Source organism: Megachile rotundata, chromosome 15 (genome assembly GCF_050947335.1).
Source record: "Megachile rotundata isolate GNS110a chromosome 15, iyMegRotu1, whole genome shotgun sequence".
In the NCBI taxonomy this organism is placed as follows: domain Eukaryota; kingdom Metazoa; phylum Arthropoda; class Insecta; order Hymenoptera; family Megachilidae; genus Megachile; species Megachile rotundata.
In genome coordinates this window covers 11,756,152-11,781,270 of record NC_134997.1, presented here as the reverse complement: position 1 = coordinate 11,781,270, position 25,119 = coordinate 11,756,152, and the positions used below count along the sequence as shown (strand labels likewise).

At 34.4% G+C, this 25,119-nt stretch overlaps 1 protein-coding gene across 6 annotated transcripts in view; it reads right to left on the bottom strand.

Annotated features, from left to right (window-relative positions):
• Positions 1-25,119, bottom strand: part of kst (spectrin beta chain, non-erythrocytic 5 kst) — a 56,528-nt gene that overhangs the window by 22,650 nt on the left and 8,759 nt on the right. For 3 of the 6 annotated variants that reach the window (XM_012286028.2, XM_012286029.2, XM_076540228.1), the window contains exons 1-3: positions 21,572-21,769; positions 14,257-14,507; positions 12,311-12,478 (exon numbers count right to left, since the gene is read on the bottom strand). In XM_012286028.2, coding sequence (XP_012141418.2) covers positions 12,311-12,478; positions 14,257-14,507; positions 21,572-21,593 — 441 coding nt within the window. In that variant the 5' untranslated portion in view covers positions 21,594-21,769. Of the gene's footprint in view, positions 1-12,310; positions 12,479-14,256; positions 14,508-21,571; positions 21,771-25,119 lie in introns of those variants that run through there. The other 3 variants (XR_013040622.1, XM_012286030.2, XM_012286031.2) reach the window with 3 other exon arrangements.

The following is a 25,119-nucleotide window of genomic DNA, read 5'->3' as shown; positions in this document are numbered from 1 at the left end:
TTTCCCATTTTCCCAATTTCTCAATCCCCCAATTTCTCAATCCCCCAATTTCCTAATCCCCCAATTTCCAATTTCCCGAATTTCCATTTCCCGATTTCCCAATTTCCCAATTCCTCACTTCTCCAATTCCCCCTCCCCCAATTTTCCACATCCCCACCTCTCCAATCCCTAATTTTCCCTCCACCCCTTCCCAATCTCCAAAATTTCCACCCCAAATACTACCCCATCTCCCCACAATTTCTCATCAAAAACTCCTCTTCATCCCCAAGTTTTTCCCCCCAACAAAAGCAAGCAAACGCTAATGGAAACGTTCACGGAAATTAATTCCCTCCAAGCCGCAATAAACTGTGGGGTCCATGGTGTACGGACTCCGCGATGCCAGCGGAATGGGACTTAGACATTCTTAATGCATTTAACGTGGAATTCGACTCCTACGTCCGACGTTCACTGGATCTAGCGACACAACGCGAGTTATATTAGCCTCGTGGAACTACAATGTAGTTGTAAAGCGTGCAAGAACTAATGACTCTGATCTAGCCGACGATAAAGGCTCTTGTTCAATTATTTGCGGACACATGGTGGTTCATGAGCTCCATTACGAGCTGAAAATTAACTCCCAGCTTCCAGGTGGTGCTTTTTAAGTACGTGAGTTGGTAACTTGAGCCTGAGGACAGTTTTAGTGCTACAGAAAGTATTATGAAATTGTATGATCATTTTTTAAAATGTTTTGGGGTAACAGAAAATATTACGAAATTGTATGATCGTTTTAGAAAATGTTTTGGTGTAACAGAAAATATTACAGAATTATATGATCATTTTATAAAATGTTTTGGTGTAACAGAAAATATTGCAAAATTATATGATCATTTTAAAAAATGTTTTGGTGTAACAAAAAATGTTACAAAATTGTATGATCATTTTAGAAAATGTTTTGGTGTAACAGAAAATGTTACAAAATTGTATGATCATTTTAGAAAATGTTTTGGTGTAACAGAAAATATTGCAAAATTATATGATCATTTTAAAAAATGTTTTGGTGTAACAGAAAATATTACAAAATTGTATGATCATTTTAGAAAATGTTTTGGTGTAACAGAAAATGTTACAAAATTATATGAACATTTTAGAAAATGATCATTTAAAGATTGTTTAATATGAGAAAGGGCTGTTATCATTTATGTTTGAAGGAATGATTTTTGTATGATTAGGTTGTAGAAGCTAGAAGAAGATGCTAATGTAACTGATCATAATGTTGATTCAATGATTCTAATTGTAATTTGATTTCGAATAGACTAATCATTGTAGTTCCACATTCGATCGACCACAAAGTCCTTGCAATGTCAGCTTCATAGTTGATTGCAATTAGCTTGAATGGTTTATGAATTGACTATGATGATATTGTCTAGAGTGTACTTAACATGCTATTCATCTCAAATTCTTTATAACAAAATTGTTCAGACATAGAATTTTATATAAACCTACATCATAATCACAACTGACAGTGATTTAACTTAGCTCATAACTTAACTTTGATGCCAATGACCACAAACTACATCAACATTTGCTCACATCCTTCATCAGAATAAATTGCTAACAAGCTTGTTACATCCCTGACAAAATGTATCACTCTGAATAAATGTACCATAATCTATCGATGAGTTAGAATCAATGACAATCTAATACCAATCACAAAGTACCTAAGCCTCTTTTTCCGTGGTCGTTCGATCCGTACAAGTCGGGCCGCGTAGCGGTTTTCCTACGGCATCGTTTACAACTGGCAACGCGCATTCTTGGCAGGATTGTGGAATGTGGATCGAAGGCACGCGAACGACAACTCCAAAAGGACATTCCTGATCGTGACCGTGCAGGCTGCACACGGAGACCAAACATTCCCGGTGTTTCGTCATCGTTTAAGGAATCATATGTGCGATTCTCCTCGGTTATCTCGCTTTACCGTTAAACCTGTACCTCTTCGACAAACTGGACCTCTGTTTCCTGTAGCGTCATTTAACAGGTGGGGCCATTTTTTTCGTTTATTATATTTTTATTTCTTTTAGCTGTTTTTTTTATTTTGGGGTTTTTGGGATTTTTGGAATTTTGGGGGTTTTTGGGATTTTTGGGGTTTTGGGATTTTTTGGGATTTCTGGTATTTTTTGGATTTCTGGCATTTTGGGGATTTTTAGGATTTGTGGTATTTTGGGGATTTCTGGGATTTTTGGTATTTTTGGGATTTCTAGTATTTTTGGTATTTTGGGGATTTTTAGGATTTGTGGTATTTTTGGTATTTTAGGGATTTCTGGTATTTTTGGGATTTCGAGTATTTTTGGTATTTTGGGGATTTCTGGTATTTTTTGGATTTTTAGAATTTGTGGTATTTTGGGGATTTCTGGGATTTTTGGTATTTTTGGGATTTCTGGAATTTCTGAGATTTCTGGTATTTTTGGTATTTTGGGAATTTCTGGTATTTTTGAGATTTCTAGTATTTTGGTATTTTGGGGATTTCTGGTATTTCTGGTATTTTTGGGACTTCAGGTATTTTTGTGATTTCTGGTATTTTTAGAATTTCTGGTATTTTGGTATTTTTGGTAATTTGAGTATTTTGTAATTTATGTAAGTTTTATTATTTTTACCATTCTTCCATTATTTCAACTTTACCACTCTTCTAATTTTATCACTCATTCTATATTTTTTTTTATTTTTGGCATTTTTGGTATTTTTGGTAATTTGACTATTTTGTCATTTATGTAAGTTTTATTATTTTTACCATTCTTGCCATTATTTCAATTTTACTATTACTTAGTATTCTATGGTTATGGTACTCATACATTAATTTTTATCATTTTGGTCCTCTTTGGTAATTTGACCATTTCATCACTTATGTAAGCCTTGCTATTTTTACAATTCTTACCATTATTTCAATTTTATCATTACTTGGTATTCCATCATTATGATTAAGTCATGCACATGTTACTCAATCACTAACATTACGACTAATAAAAAATTAAGTCAAAACTATATATTATATTTATGTACCACAATTTTGCTTCTTGGTACCATTTTACCATTTATTATTAATCAACTACTTCGTTCATAATTAATATTATAACTGTTATACAATTTCTATTATCAACTTTAAGATCTTCAAAGAGAACAACATATTTTGTGATACTTTTTTTTTAAAATGAAAGAATGAATAAACTAAAAGAAAATGCACTTAGCCAAGGTATAATAAAATAGCAACAATGCACTGAAGAGCAGCCCCGTTTCTCGACTCACAATTTCTCCCAACTTTCAGCACACAAGTAAATTGCCCATGAAAAATAATTATTACTTTATTAACGTCTAATTTGTAGCGTTCGAAGCTTGTATAATCCTAAGTAGGCTCTTTCTACATTTTCGAAACGGCGTTGTACTGCTTTCTCTGGCTTGACGCTAAAAAGAGAAACCTGGGAAATGCATACGAGGTCGCCGACACAAAATCGTGATCAAACGAAAAAATTAGTTATTTACGGATATCCTGAAACGTTCATAGTGTGATTGGAATAAAATGCGTTATGACGAGACATTTTTGGTATATTAAAAATTTGTATATACTGCGGAGCATGGCTCTAAGGATAATTATGCTACAATGATCGTGAGTCATGGTGATATTAAATCATCCCACGTGAATCTCGAGCTTGTAATTTATTGGACAATTCTGAGTGACGTTGCAAAAATTTGTTGAGGATCGAAAATTCTGATTTCTAAGACAAGTTAGTTATTTTAAACTTGAGATATTTGAGTTGATTTAATTTGGAGTTTGAGTTAACTTAATTTATTTTCAAGTTGGATTTAATTTAATTCAATTTGAAGTTTGAGTTAATTTTGTTTAATGTGAAGTTTGAGTTAATTTAACTTAATTTCAAGTTTGACTTAATTTAATTTAATTTCAAGTTTGACTTAATTTCATTTCATTTCAAGTTTGAGTTAATTTAATTTAATTTCAAGTTTGAGTTAATTTAACTCAATTTCAAGTCTGACTTAATTTAATTTAATTTCAAATTTGATTTAATTTAATTTAATTTCAAGTTTGAGTTAATTTAACTCAATTTCAAGTTTCACTTAATTTAACTCAATTTCAAGTTTCACTTAATTTAACTCAATTTCAAGTTTGACGTAATTTAACTCAATTTCAAGTTTGACTTAATTTAACTCAATTTCAAGTATGACTTAATTTAATACAATTTCAAGTATGACTTAATTTAATTTAATTTCAAGTTTGACTTAATTAAACTCAATTTCAAGTTTCACTTAATTTAACTCAATTTCAAGTATGACTTAATTTAATTTAATTTCAAGTTTGACTTAATTAAACTCAATTTCAAGTTTCACTTAATTTAACTCAATTTCAAGTTTGATTTAATGCAATTCAATTTCAAGTTTGACTTAATTTAACTCAATTTCAAGTTTGACTTAATTTAACTCAATTTCAAGTTTGACTTAATTTAATTCAATTTCAAGTTTGACTTAATTTAATTTAATCTCAAGCTTGAAATTATGAAACAGAAAAAAAAAAAGAAATTCTGATCTTTGTACCACATTCGCATCCCAATTGCTGATCGTGACGCGACATTAATTCACGGCCTGATAAGCTACGACTGCTCCAATTAATTGTTTACCCAGCCATTTATTATTTTATCCTTATTTCAACGAGGTGACGCCATGCTGGAGGTTATCAACGACTCGAACGCGAACTTTTATCCCGGCAAATTATTTGCTTCGATATTTCTCTTGCGAAATTTGTGGAGTAACTCAGTGATTGGTATATGAGATCCAAAACTTTCTAATGCAGAATATAGTGCAATTTTTTAAATTCCCATATTCCTCAACACTCATAATAATCACACAAAACACCACCCTCCACCAATACATCAGAAATTAAAAACATCCCCCATTAAACTAAGTACTCTGTCCACGAAAAGAATTCCAAGTAGCAGCTGATCAACATCAAATGTCTCAATATTATATTAACCTACCTCCGATCTATCAAAGTCACAGTTATCACTGTTTGTCTTCAAACAGCCCATAACACCTATTTACCCGATAAAGTTCTACGTATTTCAATGTCTTATCAGATGCTACGTCACAGCCCGATAACATTTCGAAGAGAAAATCAGGTAGGAGTAAAAAAGTGTCGAAGAGGCGTCGGTCCAAGATGCGGATCGACTAACATGAAATGATCAACACACGAGCAACGTATGTGCCGTCTGGTTTCATTTCACATCTGCGGGACTCACGGTCTAGCAAGTTTCGCTTCGGTCGCTGACCCTTCTTTCTCTCAACCCCTCCTGCGTCGCCATTTCGCTCCTTTGATCCTGACTTCCCGTCCTTCTTACGGAGATTCGTCTCCTTTCGCCCCCTCCTTGATTTCGATACTCGAGTCTCTTTCAGATGTTCGGTGATACTTTATCCCTTTGGGTATGGAAATTGATACTTGTGGTGGAGTGGGATATGGTGGATTTCGGGGTTAGGTTGGTTTATAGATTGTATAGAGTGGAAGTTAGGTTAGGTTAGTGGAGGTTAGTTTATGGGATGTAAGTTAGTTTTTAGTCAGAGGGAAATTTTTAGTAAATGGAGTATTATGGGTTACAGTACTCTGGGATTTGAATGATGGGTCAGCGGTATATGAGGTTCAAGGTGGAGTATGAGGTTCAAGGATTAGATTGGAGTATTAAGGGTGTTTGTATTATGTGATCTAGAGTGTGATATGCTCCACATCTCAAGTTGGAGAGGCACTATGGTTCTCAAGGGTACACTATAATCTCAGGGTAGACTACTACGTTTGTTAGATTACTATGCATTCTAAATCCTAGGATAGAGAGGTATGCTTCCCTCAGATTATTAGGTACCCAAATCCAAGGTTAGAGTGCTATACACCCCAAATTAGGGGTACTCCAAGGTAGGGTAGCACTACTACACATCTCAAATCACTACACACTCCACATTCTGGGTCAGGCAATACATTCCTTAAATTCTAGTTTAGGGTAACAGTACATACTTCAGGTAGGTTACAGTAGTACTATGCTTCTCAAATCCTAAATTACAGATATTCCAAATCCTAGGATACTATGCTAGCTTAGGTGGAGCCAGTACTATGCTGCTAGCTTAGGTGGAGCTGCCAATACTATTCTACTAACTTAGGTGGAGCTGCCAATACTATCTTGCTAACTTACTTGCACCCACACTATGCTACAGTCTTATTTTTCCCAAATTCTAAAATAATGCTGGACCCCTTTAATCATGTGTACCCCTATACTGTGCGCACCCCATCTCAATTTAAAGTACTCCAACCCCAAACTTCACCACCCTACTTCTCCTACACTTCAACCTACACTTCAACCACTACACCTACCTATCTTATTCCCCAAATAGAGGTCCAAAATTCCAACAAAAGTATCCCATAATCCTACATTACCATCACATCAGCAAACACACCTTAAAAGCTACCTCACTAAATTGTAAAATGTTTGTATTCACTAGTCGTACGATAAAAATCCTTCGTGTTTGCCTCGACTTCTCTTAATCCTTTGCTCACGAGCATCTCATCAATCCTCTTTCACTTTCTTTTTCACCAGCCATTCCTCTCAGGTTCTCTTCTTCTACCGATCATCGCTTTCTTTCTTCTTGCTCGACTCCCATCTCTCTTGTTCTTTTTATTTTATTCGGTGTTCAGGATCCTTTGTCCCTTTGTGGCCCTTGCTCCAGTTCGTACTTTTGTCTTCGACGAATTTAAATTAACTTCGAGGAGTTAGATTCAAGGATACAATTCGTGTTCAATTCAAGTATTGTTTGGTTATCATTTTTGTCATTCATTTATTATTTTTATTATTCATTTATTGTTTCTATCATTTATTTTATATTTTGAGTTTAACTTGATGGCTGTCTATTTCATTCTCAAATTGATAAGGTCAAATGTGACTTCATCAAGGTTAGGTTAGGACTATAGTTCGTCTACTCAGAAGTAGATAATGGTGTTTGCAAAAATTTGTCAAGAAAGATAAACCATTCGAATGTGGATTTAATCCAAAACTTCACAAGTATTCCAGCAGGTATTTAAAGAATTATTAGCTGTTTTGTAACATGAAGTATAATAAACACGTAAGAAGAAAAATTAAAGAACAAGTAATTAAAGTAATAAATTTAAAGTAATAAATGTCCCAAGTATCCAAAGTTACCAAATGTCCCAAGTGTCCAAAGCTACCAAATGTCCCAAGAATCAATTCTTCTATTAACTCCTCTTTTATATTAGATTTCTGCACTATGCCTCCTTCAAATGCCACTAAGGTTTCTGAGAACCATCCTAATTGCAGTCGCCCGGTATTCCCTCCCTTCCTTTAGCCAAGGGCCACCCATGCTAACATTATAAACCCACCGTCTTAAGTGTTCAAGGTTACTCCACGAAAAACAATCACAGCTAAAAATGGTAGCCATGAGTCAACGCTTTACCATCGAATAACATTATCGTCGCAAGAAATGATTTACGCAGCCTTATTTCATCGACGATGATGCAAATGAGGCCTCAAGGATTCCAGATGTTGCCAAAAAAGAATGACTAAAGGATTGCTGAACTGGCAGGATAAAAGTAAAAGTGTTTGTTGTTTAGACTACTCGTTCCGAAAGGTTCACCTGAACGATATTAGTAGCTGTAGGAATATAAATTTAATACTTGTTAAGATCACGTCCGCATATTTGATGCTTTTTAAACGTGATTAACAAGATGCTTTACGTAACGCAGATCGTGGATCTCGTAACACGACCAGACGGTAATAAGCACGCGCGAAAACGTGTCCTTTCTATGCTCGAGTAAATTGATCGATCGATTTATCACGGATAAAAGCATTTCTCGTTCGATAAATCCTGATTATTCTCTTGGGTCGAGATTTATCGTAACGAGGTAGGAGATAGTGGACTTGAGAGATACTGGACTTAAGGAATCTAGGGATCCCTAGATTTCAAACATACATGTATTCAAAATATATCATAGTTCAAAAGATATTGACCTAAGTAACTATTGTACAAACTCAGAGTATATTAAAATTAAGCTGCAAAGTCTAACTTTATCTGAAATATGAACGAACGTAAAAATCCCTAGATAAGAAGACCGAAAAGAAATTTTGAATAGACTGATCGATTTGTCGAGGATAAAAACATTTCTCTTTGACTGTCCTGTTTGATATATTGAGATTAATTTCTTACTTTATTGTTGAGACTTAAAGTTACCTGTTGATTGTACCACTGAAGTCTAGGGATCCCTAGATTTCAAACATATATGTATTCAAAATGTAACATAGTTTGAAAGATATTAACTTGAGGAACTATTATACAAACTCAGAGTACATGAAAATTAAGCTGCAAAGTCTAACTTTATCTGAAATATGAACGAACGTAAAAATCCCTAGATAAGAAGACCGAAAAGAAATTTTGAATAGACTGATCGATTTGTCAAGGATAAAAACATTTCTTTTTAAATGTTCTGTTCGATAAATTGAGATTATTCTCTTACTTCATTTTTGAGACTTAAAGTTACCTATTGACTGCACCACTGAAGTCTAGGGATCCCTAGATTTCAAACATACATGTATTCAAAATGTAACATAGTTCAAAAGCTATCATCTTGAGGAACTATTATACAAACTCAGAGTACATTAAAATTAAGTTGGAAAGTTTGGGTTTATTAAAAATATGATCGAACGTAAAAATCCCTAGATTACAAGACTGCAACAAAATTTAGAATAAACTGATCAATTTATCACAGATAAAAGCATTTCTCTTTGAGTGTTCTATTCGATAAATTGAGATTACTCTCTTACTTCATTCTTGAGACCTAAAGTTACCTATTCACTGAAGCCACAAGTACAACTGAAGCCTAGGGATCCCTAGAATCCCAACTCCACATCTCCAAAATTCAAACTAGTTTAGAAGCTTCCTACCTACCTAACCTAACAATCACGAAAACTTTAACTTCACATAAAAATTAAATTGGAAACCTTGATCTTATCTAACATATAAAATATAAAAGTCCCTAGACAAAGAGTTATCCCCACGAATTATCCCTATTATCCCTATAATCAAATTCGAATAAAAACAACACATATTAGGTATACAATAATGATCAAGCATAAAAGGAAACAATGTTTAAAATTCGAAACCACGCCCAACAGCGTTCGAATTCGAATCACGATCGATCGACGATGGAATCAATCGGTTATCGGGTTCGGCGCGTTTCCGATGACGACGTCGCCTCCCACCTGGATCGTTGGAAAGGACACGAGTTATTTCTGGAAGGTGATTCTCGGCTAATGCAAACATTCCGTTCAGCGATTTTTCAGACGCACTTAGAAAGTCGTGGAAACTCCTGGATTTTCAACGACGAAAGTTCCTTTCAATTATTGGGCACCAGCTTCAAAACTCGTTGGAACGCGTTCAAGTACTTTCTTCTTTTACGATTTGCAACGACATCGATGATTTGTTTCTTTAACGCTTTGGAATTTCGTTGGTAGTTTCTCTTTCGTGAAACCTTTCGATTCTCGATACTTTTGGTTATTCATCAATTTTAAACCCGTTTAGTAAATTTTTGGAGGATTCAGAATAAATCGAGATTTAATGTCGAATTAATGCACTTCAGAGGTAAACAGAGAGGAACGAGAAAAATGCAGATGGAGGAACCAGTTCTGGACCTCGATCTGGAACACGTGAGACCGTGAGAGAGAAAATATGAGGTGCCCGACACTTCCGGTAACAGGAGAATCCAATAACGATCGTCTCTCTCGATTAAATGCAGCGGAGAAGGCGTTGGTGTCGACTGGTCATTGATCTATCTACTGGTCTCAACTTCTATTGAGTCATTCATCAACTACAAATTGAATAATTCTTTTTATACCACATTGAAATTGATATGGGCACTCTCCAAGGACTTTTTTGGGAATGGGAAAATTTAACCTAACCAGTCAGAAATAACTCTTGTAATATTAAAATAAATGACAAGACTCGAAATGTTAGACATAGAACGTTGGAAAAGTAATGGAACTCTTTTTTCAGCAAAACTAGCGCCATCTATTAAAACAGTATTTTACAGCTTAAGTAAAAAAAGTACTTGAAAGGAGTACAAAATACAGCCATAATCTGGGGAAATATCTCGCTTGTATTTTTTCGCGCAGTAAAATCGTCTCCTTTCACCTTCGTCATACAGATGAATTACAAAAGTTATTATACCTCTGACAAGTAACGTATTCGCCGCGTCTTTCAGACACGGCCGTAAGTGCATTATAGCGCATACGTGTGTACACATATGTAGATAGCCTGCCATAAAACTATTATGTCATAAGCTACGAAGCATGGAGGCCATTCACGAGGACTTTGCACTTGCAGAGCTTCGCACACGCGAGTTCCGCGTCCACGTAGGACGTCTCGAAACTCTATGGCTGTATCGACTCCGTGAAATGTTGCTAAATGCACTTTGCTGCTCGGAGAATTACATATCTGTACACGCGTGCAAGATCGTACACGATCAAAGGCAACGCAATTGTGAAATATACTTCGTGGAAATCGTAAAGGATCTTTTGTGCTCGATACGTCTGTAAATCTTCTTTAATGCTAGCCTAATATCGTGTTGTACCGCGATCGGGGTATTAAGCGTTTAATGACTTCATTCGATGCTTTCTGTCGGTGCTATTAAGCTTGGGATTTCTTTGTGTACTTGTCAAACTTTTTGATGAAATTTATTTGTGGGAGACCAGTTATTTGGAGGATTAACATGGACAGATCACATGGTCACATGATGTTTTCATGTCCACATCTAACAAAAATATATCACGCTAACTCTGAGCTGTGGGTTCAGTACCAGTTACAGTTTGTACAATTGATGATTGCTAGATAGTGCACAATTTTGGCAAAATAGCTCATTCTTTTCTTTTTATTTAAAAAGTTACCTTTCTGACATACTGTGTAGGATTGCTCCTTGAGTACTAGCGAGAAAGTCAAACCTCATGCGCCGCCTAGTGGCGAGCGTACGAACCACAATTTTAATCGGTGTTAGAGTAACATTCTATAAATCTGTTCGTTCTACCTCGCAATATTGATTGTCGTGTTTTATAGAGGAGATATACTGTTTTCATTTTAACTTTATTGTAGCTGAACTACATTTTACCTTATTGTTACTGAATTTCAATTTATCTTAATGTTGCTGAATTGCAATTTACTTTATTGTTGCTGAATTTCAATTTATTTTATTGTTGCTGAATTTCAATTTACCTAATTGTTACTGAACTTCATTTTACCTTATTGTTATTGAATTTCAATTTATTTTATTGTTGCTGAATTTCAATTTATCTTAATGTTGCTAAATTTCAATTTATCTAATTGTGGCTGAATTTCAATTTACCTAATTGTTACTGAACTTCATTTTACCTTATTGTTATTGAATTTCAATTTATTTTATTGTTGCTGAATTTCAATTTATCTTAATGTTGCTAAATTTCAATTTATCTAATTGTGGCTGAATTTCAATTTAACTAATTGTTGCTGAATTTCAATTTATCTAATTGTTGCTGAATTTCAACTTATCTAATTGTTACTGAATTTCAATTTATTTTATTGTTGCTGAACTTTATTTTCCTTATTGTTACTGAATTTCAATTTATCTTAATGTTGCTGAATTGCAATTTATTTTATTGTTTCTGAATTTCAATTTATCTTAATGTTGCTGAATTTCAATTTACCTAATTGTTGCTGAATTTCAATTTATCTAATTGTTGCTGAATTTCAATTTACCTAATTGTTGCTGAATTTCAACTTATCTAATTGTTACTGAATTTCAATTTACCTAATTGTTGCTGAATTTCAACTTATCTAATTGTAGCTGAATTTCAATTTTTTGTCCGTGTTGCTGAATTTCACGACTTCACGAGTCTTACATCCAGTTTCACGAATCACGAATCCCTCAAGACCTTTCAAAGATCAGAGTCATCGAGCGGAACGCTCGGTCAAACGTGAATCGAACCACAGATAATATTGTCGTTTATTAATGTCCCTGTCTAGGAAAAACTTGGGGAGAAAATTTCCGTTTTCGCTTGCATAACCGTCGTGTACACGCTTGCGTAACATCATAAGAGTAACGCTGTCGCGAAATTGGAAAGACAATCGTGAAAGCGTGAGAATTATTTTCCAACGATTCCCTAACAATCTTTATCGAATTCGCGGGTATCAAAAAGTTTAATTATCATGGCTAAGAAGTAGTCGCTGTATAATTTTTCAGGAGATTAATTACACTCACCTTCGTGTGAAGGAACGCTAATGATTTGTTCACGTTCTCGATCTTGTGCACTCTCATTCGACCATTGTTTGGTTTCGCCAATCGTTCGCCGGAGATGATTTCCAATAATTTTAGGAGCTTCTTGCCGTCTGCTAGGTCCGTGAATAAATCGTCCACTTCCATGCGTGCCTGTAAAGTGAAAGTAATCGATTCGACGACGGATTTCTTCCTGTGTAGATACGCCTGCTATTTACATCCCTTTTTTATATAATATCCAATAAAATTAAGTAGCGACAAGAACTAGACGTTTATGCATTTTAACTTTCTCTGTCTTTTATGTACATTATTTTTGAAACACCCTATACTTTAAATAAAATTGTACTTTTATTAAAAGCTTTATGATAAGGTATTCATAACATGAGTATTAAACAAGGTTTTTGTGTTGGACACCACAATTCAAATTTGTAGTTTAATTTTGAAACGACCTGTAGTTTAAAAAATTCCAAAATTCAAAACTGTAGAGGAGAGGTTTAAAAAAGAGATTTATAAAGGAGATTGTTTAATGTAAAAATGATTTTATAAAAATTATAAAGGAGACTTGTATTAAAAATTATTATATACCATGCTATGTTTAAAATTTTGAAACAGCCTGTAGTAAAAAAATTTCAAATACAAAACTACATATGTGAGATTCATAAAGGAGATTGTACAATGTAAAAATGATTTTATAAAAATTATAAAGGAGACTTGTATTAAAAATTATTATATACCATGCTATGTTTAAAATTTTGAAACAGCCTGTAGTAAAAAAATTTCAAATACAAAACTACATATGTGAGATTCATAAAGGAGATTGTACAATGTAAAAATGATTATATAAAAATTATAAAGGAGTCTTATGTTAAAAATTATTATATACCATGCTGTGTTTGAAATTTTGAAACAGCCTGTAGTAAAAAAATTCCAAACACAAAACTACATATGTGAGATTTATAAAGGAGATTGTACAATGTAAAAATGATTTTATAAAAATTATAAAGGAGACTTGTATTAAAAATTATTATATACCATGCTATGTTTAAAATTTTGAAACAGCCTGTAGTAAAAAAATTTCAAATACAAAACTACATATGTGAGATTCATAAAGGAGATTGTACAATGTAAAAATGATTATATAAAAATTATAAAGGAGTCTTATGTTAAAAATTATTATATACCATGCTGTGTTTGAAATTTTGAAACAGCCTGTAGTAAAAAAATTCCAAACACAAAACTACATATGTGAGATTTATAAAGGAGATTGTACAATGTAAAAATGATTATATAAAAATTATAAAGGAGACTTATGTTAAAAATTATTATATACCATGCTATGTTTGAAATTTTGAAACAGCCTGTAGTAAAAAAATTTCAAATACAAAATTACATATGTGAGATTTATAAAGGAGATTGTACAATGTAAAAATGATTATACGAGGATTATAAAGGAGACTTATGTTAAAAATTATAGATATTGTGCTATGTTTCAAAGTTTGAATCAACCTGTATATGTGTAATATGCAATTTAACCGTGCAACTTAAGTGTTTCACAGAACTGTTCTAACATACATTGCACATGATTTATGAACTGTAAATACCTAAATATCAGCAAGTGTCGCAATGTTCTACGATCACAATTCAGTACACATGGTACTGATCAAAATTTAATAGCTCCAATCAAATAGTTAATAAATTCACCATAACAATGTTACATAAATTATAAATTCGTAAATACATGAATTACAAATTCGTAAATATATGAAATATAAATTCGTAAATATATGAAATATAAATTCGTAAACACATCAATAATAAATTCATAAATACATGAATTACAACAAATGACAAATAATGTAAAAATAGAGAAGGTCCATAAAAATAGATAATATAAATACTGACAATGAGAGGATTAAATCTAGGCACAGTACCTTTAACAGGAACGAGTTGATCCATTTCGTGAACGTCTTCTTCTGAATATGCAGACGTTCCTCCTGCAGGGCCTTGATACGGCCCTGCTCGAATTTCAGCGCGTCCTCTCTTTGAGTCATTCTTTTCTGTATATCAGGACCACCCCTGAATCTGTCGGTTTTGATCGGTGGATAATTCGGTACGTATTCGAGGTTGAAGGTCCTGTTTTGGGGTGCGGCGCCAAGCCCAGCGCCGGGCACATACTGCGCCCCTGTAACCAAAACATTTCCTTCAAATTAGACATTCTCCAATGTAAACCCACGTGTAGTAATATTTAAAGAATGAAGTTTCCGTTTCCTATCTGTGTTTAGACTGTTTGGTGACAGTCTGGTTTCTTTGATGTTGCATGTTGGACCATGTGGCTTTCGTTAGGTACATGTGGATGTGTTTTGAATGTAAGGTAGTCTGAACATTGGTAGTTTGACTATTAGGGTAGTTTGAACATCAAGGTAGATTGAACATTGGGGTAGTTTGAATTTTCTACCCTTCGAATTTCTACCCTTCCATATTCCTAAATTTTCAAATTTCTACTCTTCCAAATTCCAAAATTTCCAAATATTTAATTTCCCAAATTTCTACCCTCCCAAATTCCTAAATTGCTAAATTTCCACGCTCCCGAATTTCTACCCTCCCAAATTCCTTAATTGCCAAATCTCCAAGCTCCCGAATTTCTACGCTCCCAAATTCCTAAATTGCCAAATTTCCAAGCTCCCAAATTTCTACCCTCCCAAATTCCTAAATTGCCAAATCCCAAAATTTCCTAATTTCCACCCTCCCAAATCTCTAAATTGCCAAATTTCCAAGCTTCCGAATTTCTAGCCTCCCAAATCCCTAAATTGCCAAATTTCCAAGCTCCCAAATTTCAACCCTCCCAATATCCTAAATTCCCAAATCCCAAAATTCCCTAATTTCCACCCTCCCAAATCTCTAAATTGCCAAATTTCCAAGCTTCCGAATTTCTAGCCTCCCAAATCCCTAAATTGCCAAATTTCCAAGCTCCCAAATTTCTACCCTCCCAAATCCCTAAATTGCCAAATTTCCAAGCTCCCGAATTTCTACCCTCCCAAATCCCTAACCTCTCCAAATCCCAAAACTCACCAAATCCCTAATCTCCCGAATCCCTAACCTCCCCAAATCACTAACTTCCCCAAATCCCTAATCTCCCAAATCCCTAACCTCCCCAAATCCCTAACTTCCCCAAATCCCTAACCTCCCCAAATCCCTAACTTCCCCAAATCCCTAACCTCCCCAAATCCCAAAACTCACCAAATCCCTAGTCTCCCAAATCCCTACCTCCCCAAATCCCTAATCTCCCAAATCCCTAACCTCCCCAAATCCCTAACTTCCCCAAATCCCTAACCTTCCCAAATTTCCACTCACTCAAACCCCTATCTTCCTTCCTCCCCTCCCAAATCCCCAAATTCCCAACTTTCCCAATAAACACAATTTTATCCAAATCTCCCATTTCACATCCCCATAAAAACAAGCGACCCCTTCACCTTCACTCTCCATTATAATCCTCCCTTATAAGGCTTGAAAAAATCTTCATATAAAATTCACAACAGAGACAATAATCTCGTCGAGTCATCCTCAAAATCTCTCCTTTTGTCTCTACACGTTCTCTTTTATTCTACATCGCCTTCTTCACAATAACCCATCGCCAAAAATGAATATTGTACATTTCTCATATACAAAAATAATCATCAATTAATTACCAGAGATATTACAAAAACTCCCGTGTCGAATAATTCAGCAAGATTACGAATTCAGCAGCGAAAGGAATCACGATTTTTAATTAAATACCTGGTCGAGAATGTTTTAGCCAAGAACTCGTTTGTAAATGCTAAAGCTTGTTTTACCAGAGGTCACGGATTTTGTCTGACCAGTCTCTCTGGATCTACTTCTTATTTCCGTCGCGTAGTTTTACGTCGAGACGAAGTGTAGCTAAATGTCGCTGATTTTTAGATAAAGAATACCGTTCAAAAACTTGTTATCAAACGTTCTAATAAAACGTTTTACTAGTACGGTTTCGATATCATCGGAATTAGCGGTGAAGTTTCAAAACAATCTAACAATAAATCATCGTCGATATAATATGGCAAACATCGTCAAATAATATTTATGGCCTAACCTGATAATATGACTGAACTAATTTAATAATATATGTAATACAATCTAATAACATATCTAGACTAGCTTAATAATATATCGAACATAACCTAACAAAATTTCTGACCCAACCTAATATTTAATATGACCTAAGAAAATTTGTAACCCAACCTAATATCTAACCTGACCTAACAAAATTTCTAACCCAACCAAATATCTATCATTACCTAACAAAATTGCTAACCTAACCAAATAACCAACCTCACCTTTCAAAATTTCTAACCCAACCTAATGTCTAACCTAACGTGACAAAATTTCTGACCCAACCAAATATCTATCATTACCTAACAAAATTCCTAACTCAACCTAATATCTAACGTAACCTAATAAGATTTCTAATGCAATTTAATATCTAACCTAACCTAACAAAATTTGTAACTCCACCTAATATCTAATGTAACCTAACAAAATTCCTAACTCAACCTAATGTCTAACCTAACCTAGTAAGATTTCTAATGCAATTTAATATCTAACCTGACCTAACAAAATTTGTAACCCAACCAAATATCTATCATTACCTAACAAAATTCCTAACTCAACCTAATGTCTAACCTAACCTACTAAGATTTCTAATGCAATTTAATATCTAACCTGACCTAACAAAATTTGTAACCCAACCAAATATCTATCATTACCTAACAAAATTCCTAACTCAATCTAATATCTAACCTAACCTAGTAAGATTTCTAATGCAATTTAATATCTAACCTAACCCAACATAATTTCTAAGTCAACCTAACATCTAACTCAATCTAACTAAACTCCATATATGTACAATGTTTTAAGATATGAGTCAGCGAAACGTGACAAAAAAATAAATGAAGTACTCAGATATTTATGGAATCGATTTTGATCAGCAACACGTTCGATCCTCGTGCTTTATCACCGTGTTGCATTAATCGATCCGTGCCACAGTGCTTATCGGTGGAAAGATATTATTTATCCGTGGGGAGAGAAAATGTGAAGGACACTGTATAGTTTGATCTCGTTGTTCGTGAACGATGATTTTCTATTTCTACGACGTGGAAGTGGATTTTTCAGCAGAGAGATATAGCTTATCTACGTCCCTGATAAGTAACGTTTGAAATAGTTACGTGCCACGGTTCTCATTCTGTTGCGTACAATTTTCTCCTGGTAGTTTTACTTGTGTTATAGATCAAATCAGACAATCAATGTTTTACCAAGGTAACAAAAAAAATAAAATAGTGAACTAGTATCTTGAATACTAATATTCTAATTTATTTAACTACTGAATGTCCTTGACAATTTATCTTAATGTCCAGTTGCTAATATTTTAAGAATGCAATTTATGTTAACAACAGTTAAATGAAATATTCAATATTTTAAATACCTGTGTATTACGCCTCACATAATTAACATCACTGATAACCAAACTTAATGTTCATGAACACATATTATCTTAAATATGCTAATTGTTGGAACACGCAGAACAGCAGTCACTTATTAACTACTTGAGCAGTCAGAAATTGAGACCTTGCAAAATTAGGGACCTCAAAAATTGGAAACGTAAAAGACTTATACAATACATTACAAAAGAACAACAGTAGAGTATAAAATATTGTCCACTGTACAAAACAACAGTAATCTGAAACAAGAATTGAGAAGCGTGTAAAACCGAGGGCAATGACAAGGTAACATCCTAGATTTGATTAGACTGCTTAGCTTCTTTAGTTGTCGTGTTTCTAAGCTGCTGGAAACCATGTAACACGATTGTAACAGACGCATGTGTGCACGCACTTCGGATTCCTCGAGCGGAACCTCCGCAAACATGTTTAGTTTCGCGCAAAGGTTGCTGTTTAAGCAGTTGGTCGCTCGAAACGAGATTTTAGCTGTGCTCCGATTTCTGGTTGCATATTGCGAAATTTGATCAGGCAAATTCGATGTCAATTTTATATTTGTTGCATATTGCGTGTGGATTTAGAGGTTTTATTGGTGACGGAGAATAATGGATGGGGTTGTTGTTGTGGGTAGGGTTGAATTTTCAGGGGTCTACGAGGCTGAGGATTATCAAGGTTTTATATTTTTAAGGTGAGGAAGTTGTGAGGAGCCAAATTTGTGAGATACGACATTCTCAGGGTTCAAATTGTCGAGGTTCCAGATTTTGAAGGTGGCAAACTGTCGAGGGTCCAATTTTTCAAGGTTGCAAACTCTCAAGGTTCCAAATTCTCAAGGTTCCAATCTCCCAAGGTTCCAAACTCTCAAGGTTCCAAACTCCCAAGGTTCCAATCTCCCAAGGTTCCAAACTCTCAAGGTTCCAAACTCCAAAGGTTGCAATCTCTCAAGGTTCCAAACTCTCCAAGGTTCCAAACTCCCAAGGTTGCAATCTCTCAAGGTTCCAAATTCTCAAGGTTCCAATCTCCCAAGGTTCCAAACTCTCAAGGTTCCAAACTCCCAAGGTTCCAATCTCCCAAGGTTCCAAACTCTCAAGGTTCCAAACTCCAAAGGTTGCAATCTCTCAAGGTTCCAAATTCTCAAGGTTCCAATCTCCCAAGGTTCCAAACTCTCAAGGTTCCAAACTCCCAAGGTTCCAATCTCCCAAGGTTCCAAACTCTCAAGGTTCCAAACTCCAAAGGTTGCAATCTCTCAAGGTTCCAAACTCTCCAAGGTTCCAAACTCCCAAGGTTGCAATCTCTCAAGGTTCCAAACTCTCCAAGGTTCCAAACTCCCAAGGTTGCAATCTCTCAAGGTTCCAAACTCTCCAAGGGTCCAATCTCCCAAGGTTCCAAACTCTCAAGGGTCCAATCTCTCAAGGTTCCAATCTCTCAAGGGTCCATCTCTCAAAGTTCCAATCTCTCAAGGGTCCAATCCCTCAAAATTCCAATCTCTCAAGGTTCCAAACTCTCCAAAGTTCCAAACTCTCCAAGCTTCCAAACTCCCAAGGTTGCAATCTCTCAAGGTTCCAATTTTCCAAAGTCCCAAATCCCTAATATCCCAAATTCCATTCCCCCAAATCCCCCAAATCTCCACCTCTAAAAGTACACATTCTCCCCAAACTCCCAAGTTCCAAATCTCCCTCTATCCCAAACTTCCACCCTACAAAGTTCCCTAAACCTCCAGCACGAACTTTCTAGCTCCTCCAAAAGAATCTTCTATCTCAACATCATCAGACGTGTTAATTTCACAAAAGCATCAACGTTTTCCTTATCAATTAACAACGTTTCATCCTTTGAGCTCATGCATCACCAACTCCTCGCTGTTATTAAAATTAGAAACCGATATTTAACATTGTAATCGAACGATAGCTTCAAAGGGGGCGTAATGAAACGACAATGAACGCAATGAAGATCGCAGACAAGAAAGATTGTAGGCAGTTCACGAGTCGCAGCTAAACAGCAAACGACACCCGGAGCCTGTGTATTGAGCTCTAATTACATGGAATGTGCGACGGGAATTTCAACAGATAATCTCTTATCTGAACAGATAAACTGGTAGACAGGTGTGGTTGTTTAATCGTTGACTGCTGTCGAACAACGCGTACTGTAGCTACCTATGACGAAAGAGCGATAACAAAATCAAAGCGAATCTTGGTTCATTTTTTTTTGAGATATTGAACTCTTCATTTAGCGATTAAGGCTTCTTATAGTGATTAAGACTTTTATAATTGGCACATGTTATGTAGTACAAGGTTTAATACTTCATGTAGCTGTAGCAACAAGTATGTGGACATATTATTATTACAGGATTTTGATTTTAATACTTCATGTAGTTGTGGGTCTTTAATACTTCATGAAGCTGTAGCAACAAGTAGCTATGTGGACATATTATTGTTACATGATTTTGATTTTAATACTTCATGTAGCTGTAGCTCTTTAATACATCATGCAGCTGTAGGTCTTTAATACTTCATATAACTGTAGCAACAAGTAGCTATGTGGACATATTATTGTTACATGATTTTGATTTTAATACTTCATGTAGCTGTAGCAACAAGTAGCTATGTGGACATATTATTATTACATGATTTTGATTTTAATACTTCATGTAGCTGTAGGTCTTTGATACTTCATGTAGCTGTAGCTCCAACTAGCTATGTGGCTGCATTATTATTATATGATTTTGATTATAGCTTCAAGTGACTGTAGAAACCAAACTAGATATGCAACTATGTGGTTGTATATAACTGGACAATTATGTGAGTGTTGATATTTTTATGTAGTATATGGAGGTGATTGTAGAACTGAAAGGCAATGAAGTAACTGTGTAACTTATGTGATATAGTAGCTCAAGAGTTGCAAGCAGTTTTACAACTTCAGAAATGATTATCAAACGATCTGATCACAATATCAAAGTAACTCTGCAACTCCACATGTACATAAATGAGTATAAACCCATTTGATCACATTGTCAATGTAGCTTCACAAGTACATAAATGAGTATAAACCTATTTGATCACATTGTCAATGTAGCTTCACAAGTACATAAATGAGCATCAACCTATTTGATCATATTGTCAAAGTAGCTTCACAAGTACATAAATGAGCATCAACCTATTTGATCATATTGTCAAAGTAACTCCACAAGTACATAACTGAGTATAAACCTATTTGATCACAGTATCAAGCTATAGTACGAAATACCTCTAAAGCTGGAACTATATCTCCTATAGCTCCAACTATAGCTCCACATAACACCACATAACTGCATCATATAAATATGCATATTCTTATGTAGTCTACAGAACTGTGATTCTATGATTTTAGAACTGAAAGGCAATCAAATACCAGAGTAACTTGTGTAATATAGTAGCTGTAGAGTTCTAAGTAGCTTCACAGCTACATAAATGAGTATAAACCTATTTGATCAAAGTACAAACCTTCTAAACCTATTAGATCAGAGTATGAATCTATCAAACCTATTTGATCACAGTATAAACCTATTTGATCAGAGTATAAATGCATCAAACCAATTTTCCAAGTAACTAAACTTGTAAACTTCAAACGTAATGAAATACCTATTATGTGAGTAACTATACTAACAATAAGTATACCCAGTATATCCTTAAAAGGATCTCAATACAATACAATCCACATCGTCAAGTTTCTAAATTCGATTCTCTCATCACAATGATTTGTCATTCTCACATACCATAATAATTACGTGACATCATCTATCGGATCCTCCTATTACACACCGATCCTGATAATCATGACTCGTTTCAGTAACAGTAAGTTCACTAATAATAGTCACAGATTTCTTCAACAAACTTCGTGGAATAGTACATACAACAGAAACCGAATAACGCGTTTAAACGTTCGCGAACAGCGACACCGAACTGATTCAGCTGTTAGCCAAAGACCACTGACAGACAGGACTCTTATCGCGTATCGCGAGAGTGTTATGTCCACCGTTCTTTTATGTAGCTAACGTGAGTGCTAACTGTACGTGTACACTCTGGTGCAATGTCGACTACCTTTCAGAACAATTGTTCAGGAAGAATTTGCTTGGAAAAAGAGTTTTAGTTTGAATTTTGGGAGATAGAGGATTTTCTACCCTTTTAATTTCCACCCTTCCAAATTTCTATGATCACAAATTCCTAAGTTACCAAATTTCCACCCTCCCAAATTTCTACGCTCCCAAATTCCTAAATTACCAAATTTCCACCCTCCCAAATTTCTACGCTCCCAAATTCCTAAATCCCCAAATCCCTATATTACCAAATTTCTACGCTCCCAAATTCCTAAATTACCAAATTTCCACCCTCCCAAATTTCTACGCTCCCAAATTCCTAAATTACCAAATTTCCACCCTCCCAAATTTCTACGCTCCCAAATTCCTAAATTACCAAATTTCCACCCTCCCAAATTTCTACGCTCCCAAATTCCTAAATCCCCAAATCCCTATACTACCAAATTTCTACGCTCCCAAATTCCTAAATTACCAAATTTCCACCCTCCCAAATTTCTACGCTCCCAAATTCCTAAATTACCAAATTTCCACCCTCCCAAATTTCTACGCTCCCAAATTTCTACGCTCCCAAATTCCTAAATTACCAAATTTCCACCCTCCCAAATTTTTACGCTCCCAAATTTCTAAATCCCCAAATCCCTAAATTACCAAATTTCTACGCTCCCAAATTCCTAAATTCCCAAATTTCTACGCTCCCAAATTCCTAAATTACCAAATTTCTACGCTCCCAAATTCCTAAATCCCCAAATCCCTAAATTACCAAATTTCTACGCTCCCAAATTCCTAAATCCCCAAATTTCCACCCTCCCAAATTCCTAAATCCCCAAATTCCCAAATTTCGAAATACCTAACCTTCCAAATCCCCAAATCCCTAAATCCCCAAATCCCCAATTCCCTAAACCCCCAATTCCCTAAACCCCCAAACCCCCAAATCCCTAAATCCCCAAATTCCAAAACGCCCTAAACTCCAAATCACCCTAACTCCCTAAAAACCCCAAATCCCCTATTTCCCCATAATCCCAAAATACTGATCCAAAAATAATTTTGTAATTTCGAAGAGAAAACAAAGAATCGACGATTCGATAAAAATAATTTTCCGTTCGTTATGAAAGAATAAAAGATAATATCTGTTAGATATTGTTGATGAAACCCTTGGAGGTTTCTCTGGTTCCAGCATGGCGCATCCAGCGTACTTCCGGTTTCTATCTCGTGTTTCCTATTCGCGATGCGAATAAACTCGTACGGTACCCATTGCATACGAAGCTGAACGATGAAAGTTAATACAAGTGAAAATTAGTTTAATTCGGTTGTTATCGCAAATATTAAGGAAGTTGGTGAATTTATAAATAAAATTAGTTTGTCATGCACGCAAACGCGTGGTCGTTTCTTTTGTGTACTTTCTCTTGTAAATTGTATAATTATGAGTGAACGAAAGTGAAGTAGGGTGCAAATAACGCTTTGTTGAACAACTGTTGTTATAATTAAAATAATTATATTTATATAATTAAAATATTTAAATGTTACTTTGAGAGTTTTATGGGTGAAGATTTATTTTAATGAAACTTTGTATTAGTTGATTTTATTTGGCACAATAAACAAGACTATAATAATAATTTTTGTTAATACTATACTTTAGTAATTATACTTTATAATTTAATTTTAATTATGGAGAATTATATGTGCACTTGAATTGTGATGTATTAATTCAAGTACTAATTAATATTTTAATTTATAATTTATTTTAAGGTAAACTTATAATTATAGTATAATTATGCTTCATAATATTGTGTTCACAAAAAAATTTTATCTAGTAACTATAATGTATGAATTTTATATTAATTTATAAGATAATATATTTATAATATAATTTATGAAATATAGTTATAGAAATTGAACAATTATAGAATTGTACAATTATAGAAATTTGTTGAATAACATAACAAATAAGAATAATACGACGAATTCATTCGTCATAACGTCATCACCATTTCTGCCAGATAATATCACGCTCGTAGTACGTCGTGCAAAAATATGACATAATCGTCGGCAATTTTGCTTTTGAGTCGCAATCATTTTTTTCGACGAAGAACAATATTCTTGATATCGACGTTTAATGCGAATTTATCTCGAGCGGTATAAAGGTCCGCTGTGTTATCGCGATATCTCTGGAGTTAATTAAAGCAATGACTGTCGCGCGTGGTGTATTGAAAATATCGAGAACATCGTCAATATTCTGTGAGCAAACTTAATTTTCTAATATTACAAACTTTCAAAAATGTGTAAAACTTCTGTTTGAATTTTCTTGTTTAATTAAAGTTAGAATGTTTAAAAATTTTTAACTTTGTGGAGATTCTAAATTTTATACAAATCATGAAATTCTGTATCCTACATTTTATAGAAATTCTAAAAATCCTAAAAATCTAAGAAATCCTAAAAATGATAAAAATCTTAAAAGTTCAAAAATTCTAAAAATCTTAAAAATACCAAAAGTTCTAAAAATTCTGAAAACCCTAAAAATACCAAAAATTCAAAAAATTCTAAAAATCCTGAAAATCCTAAAAATACTAAAAATTCTAAAAATTCTAAAAATCCTGAAAATCCTAAAAGTCCTAAAAATCTTAAAAATTAAAAAATAGATCTACGTATTAGGTACGTCTCATCATACTTCCGGAGTGTTTCGTTTCTTGTTATAGTAATCGAACGTGTCAACGATTCCGTGTATTTACACATTACATCAGAACCTGCGAATTGGTACCATAAAAAATTTATTTGCACGAGTGACGTATCTCATGACATCAGATCACTCAAAGGCTTAAGTGACTCAATTTCAACAGGAATTAAACTACATGTCTTATTTGCAGCTTAACTGTAAGTTCTTACAGTAGAAAATTTAATAACTACTAGTTTAATAACTGTTAGTTAGTTGAAAATTAATATTTACACCTAAACAATAAACAGTTTTCATATTTTCGCATAAATGCATATTTTACATTTGAAAATGAATAGCTCATTTTTATACGCGTCTACTATAAGAATAAATTATCCTTGATCGCTATCTTGATCACGAAATCAACCTAAATGTCTGTCACGGTTGTCTAACCTATCGATTAACATATGCAAATATCATTCTAACGTTGTGCACACTACAGGATATTCTCGCTAAAAAAAAACCATCATGGCTCGCGTTCAATTATATAATTACATCGCAATTTGTATACGAATGATCG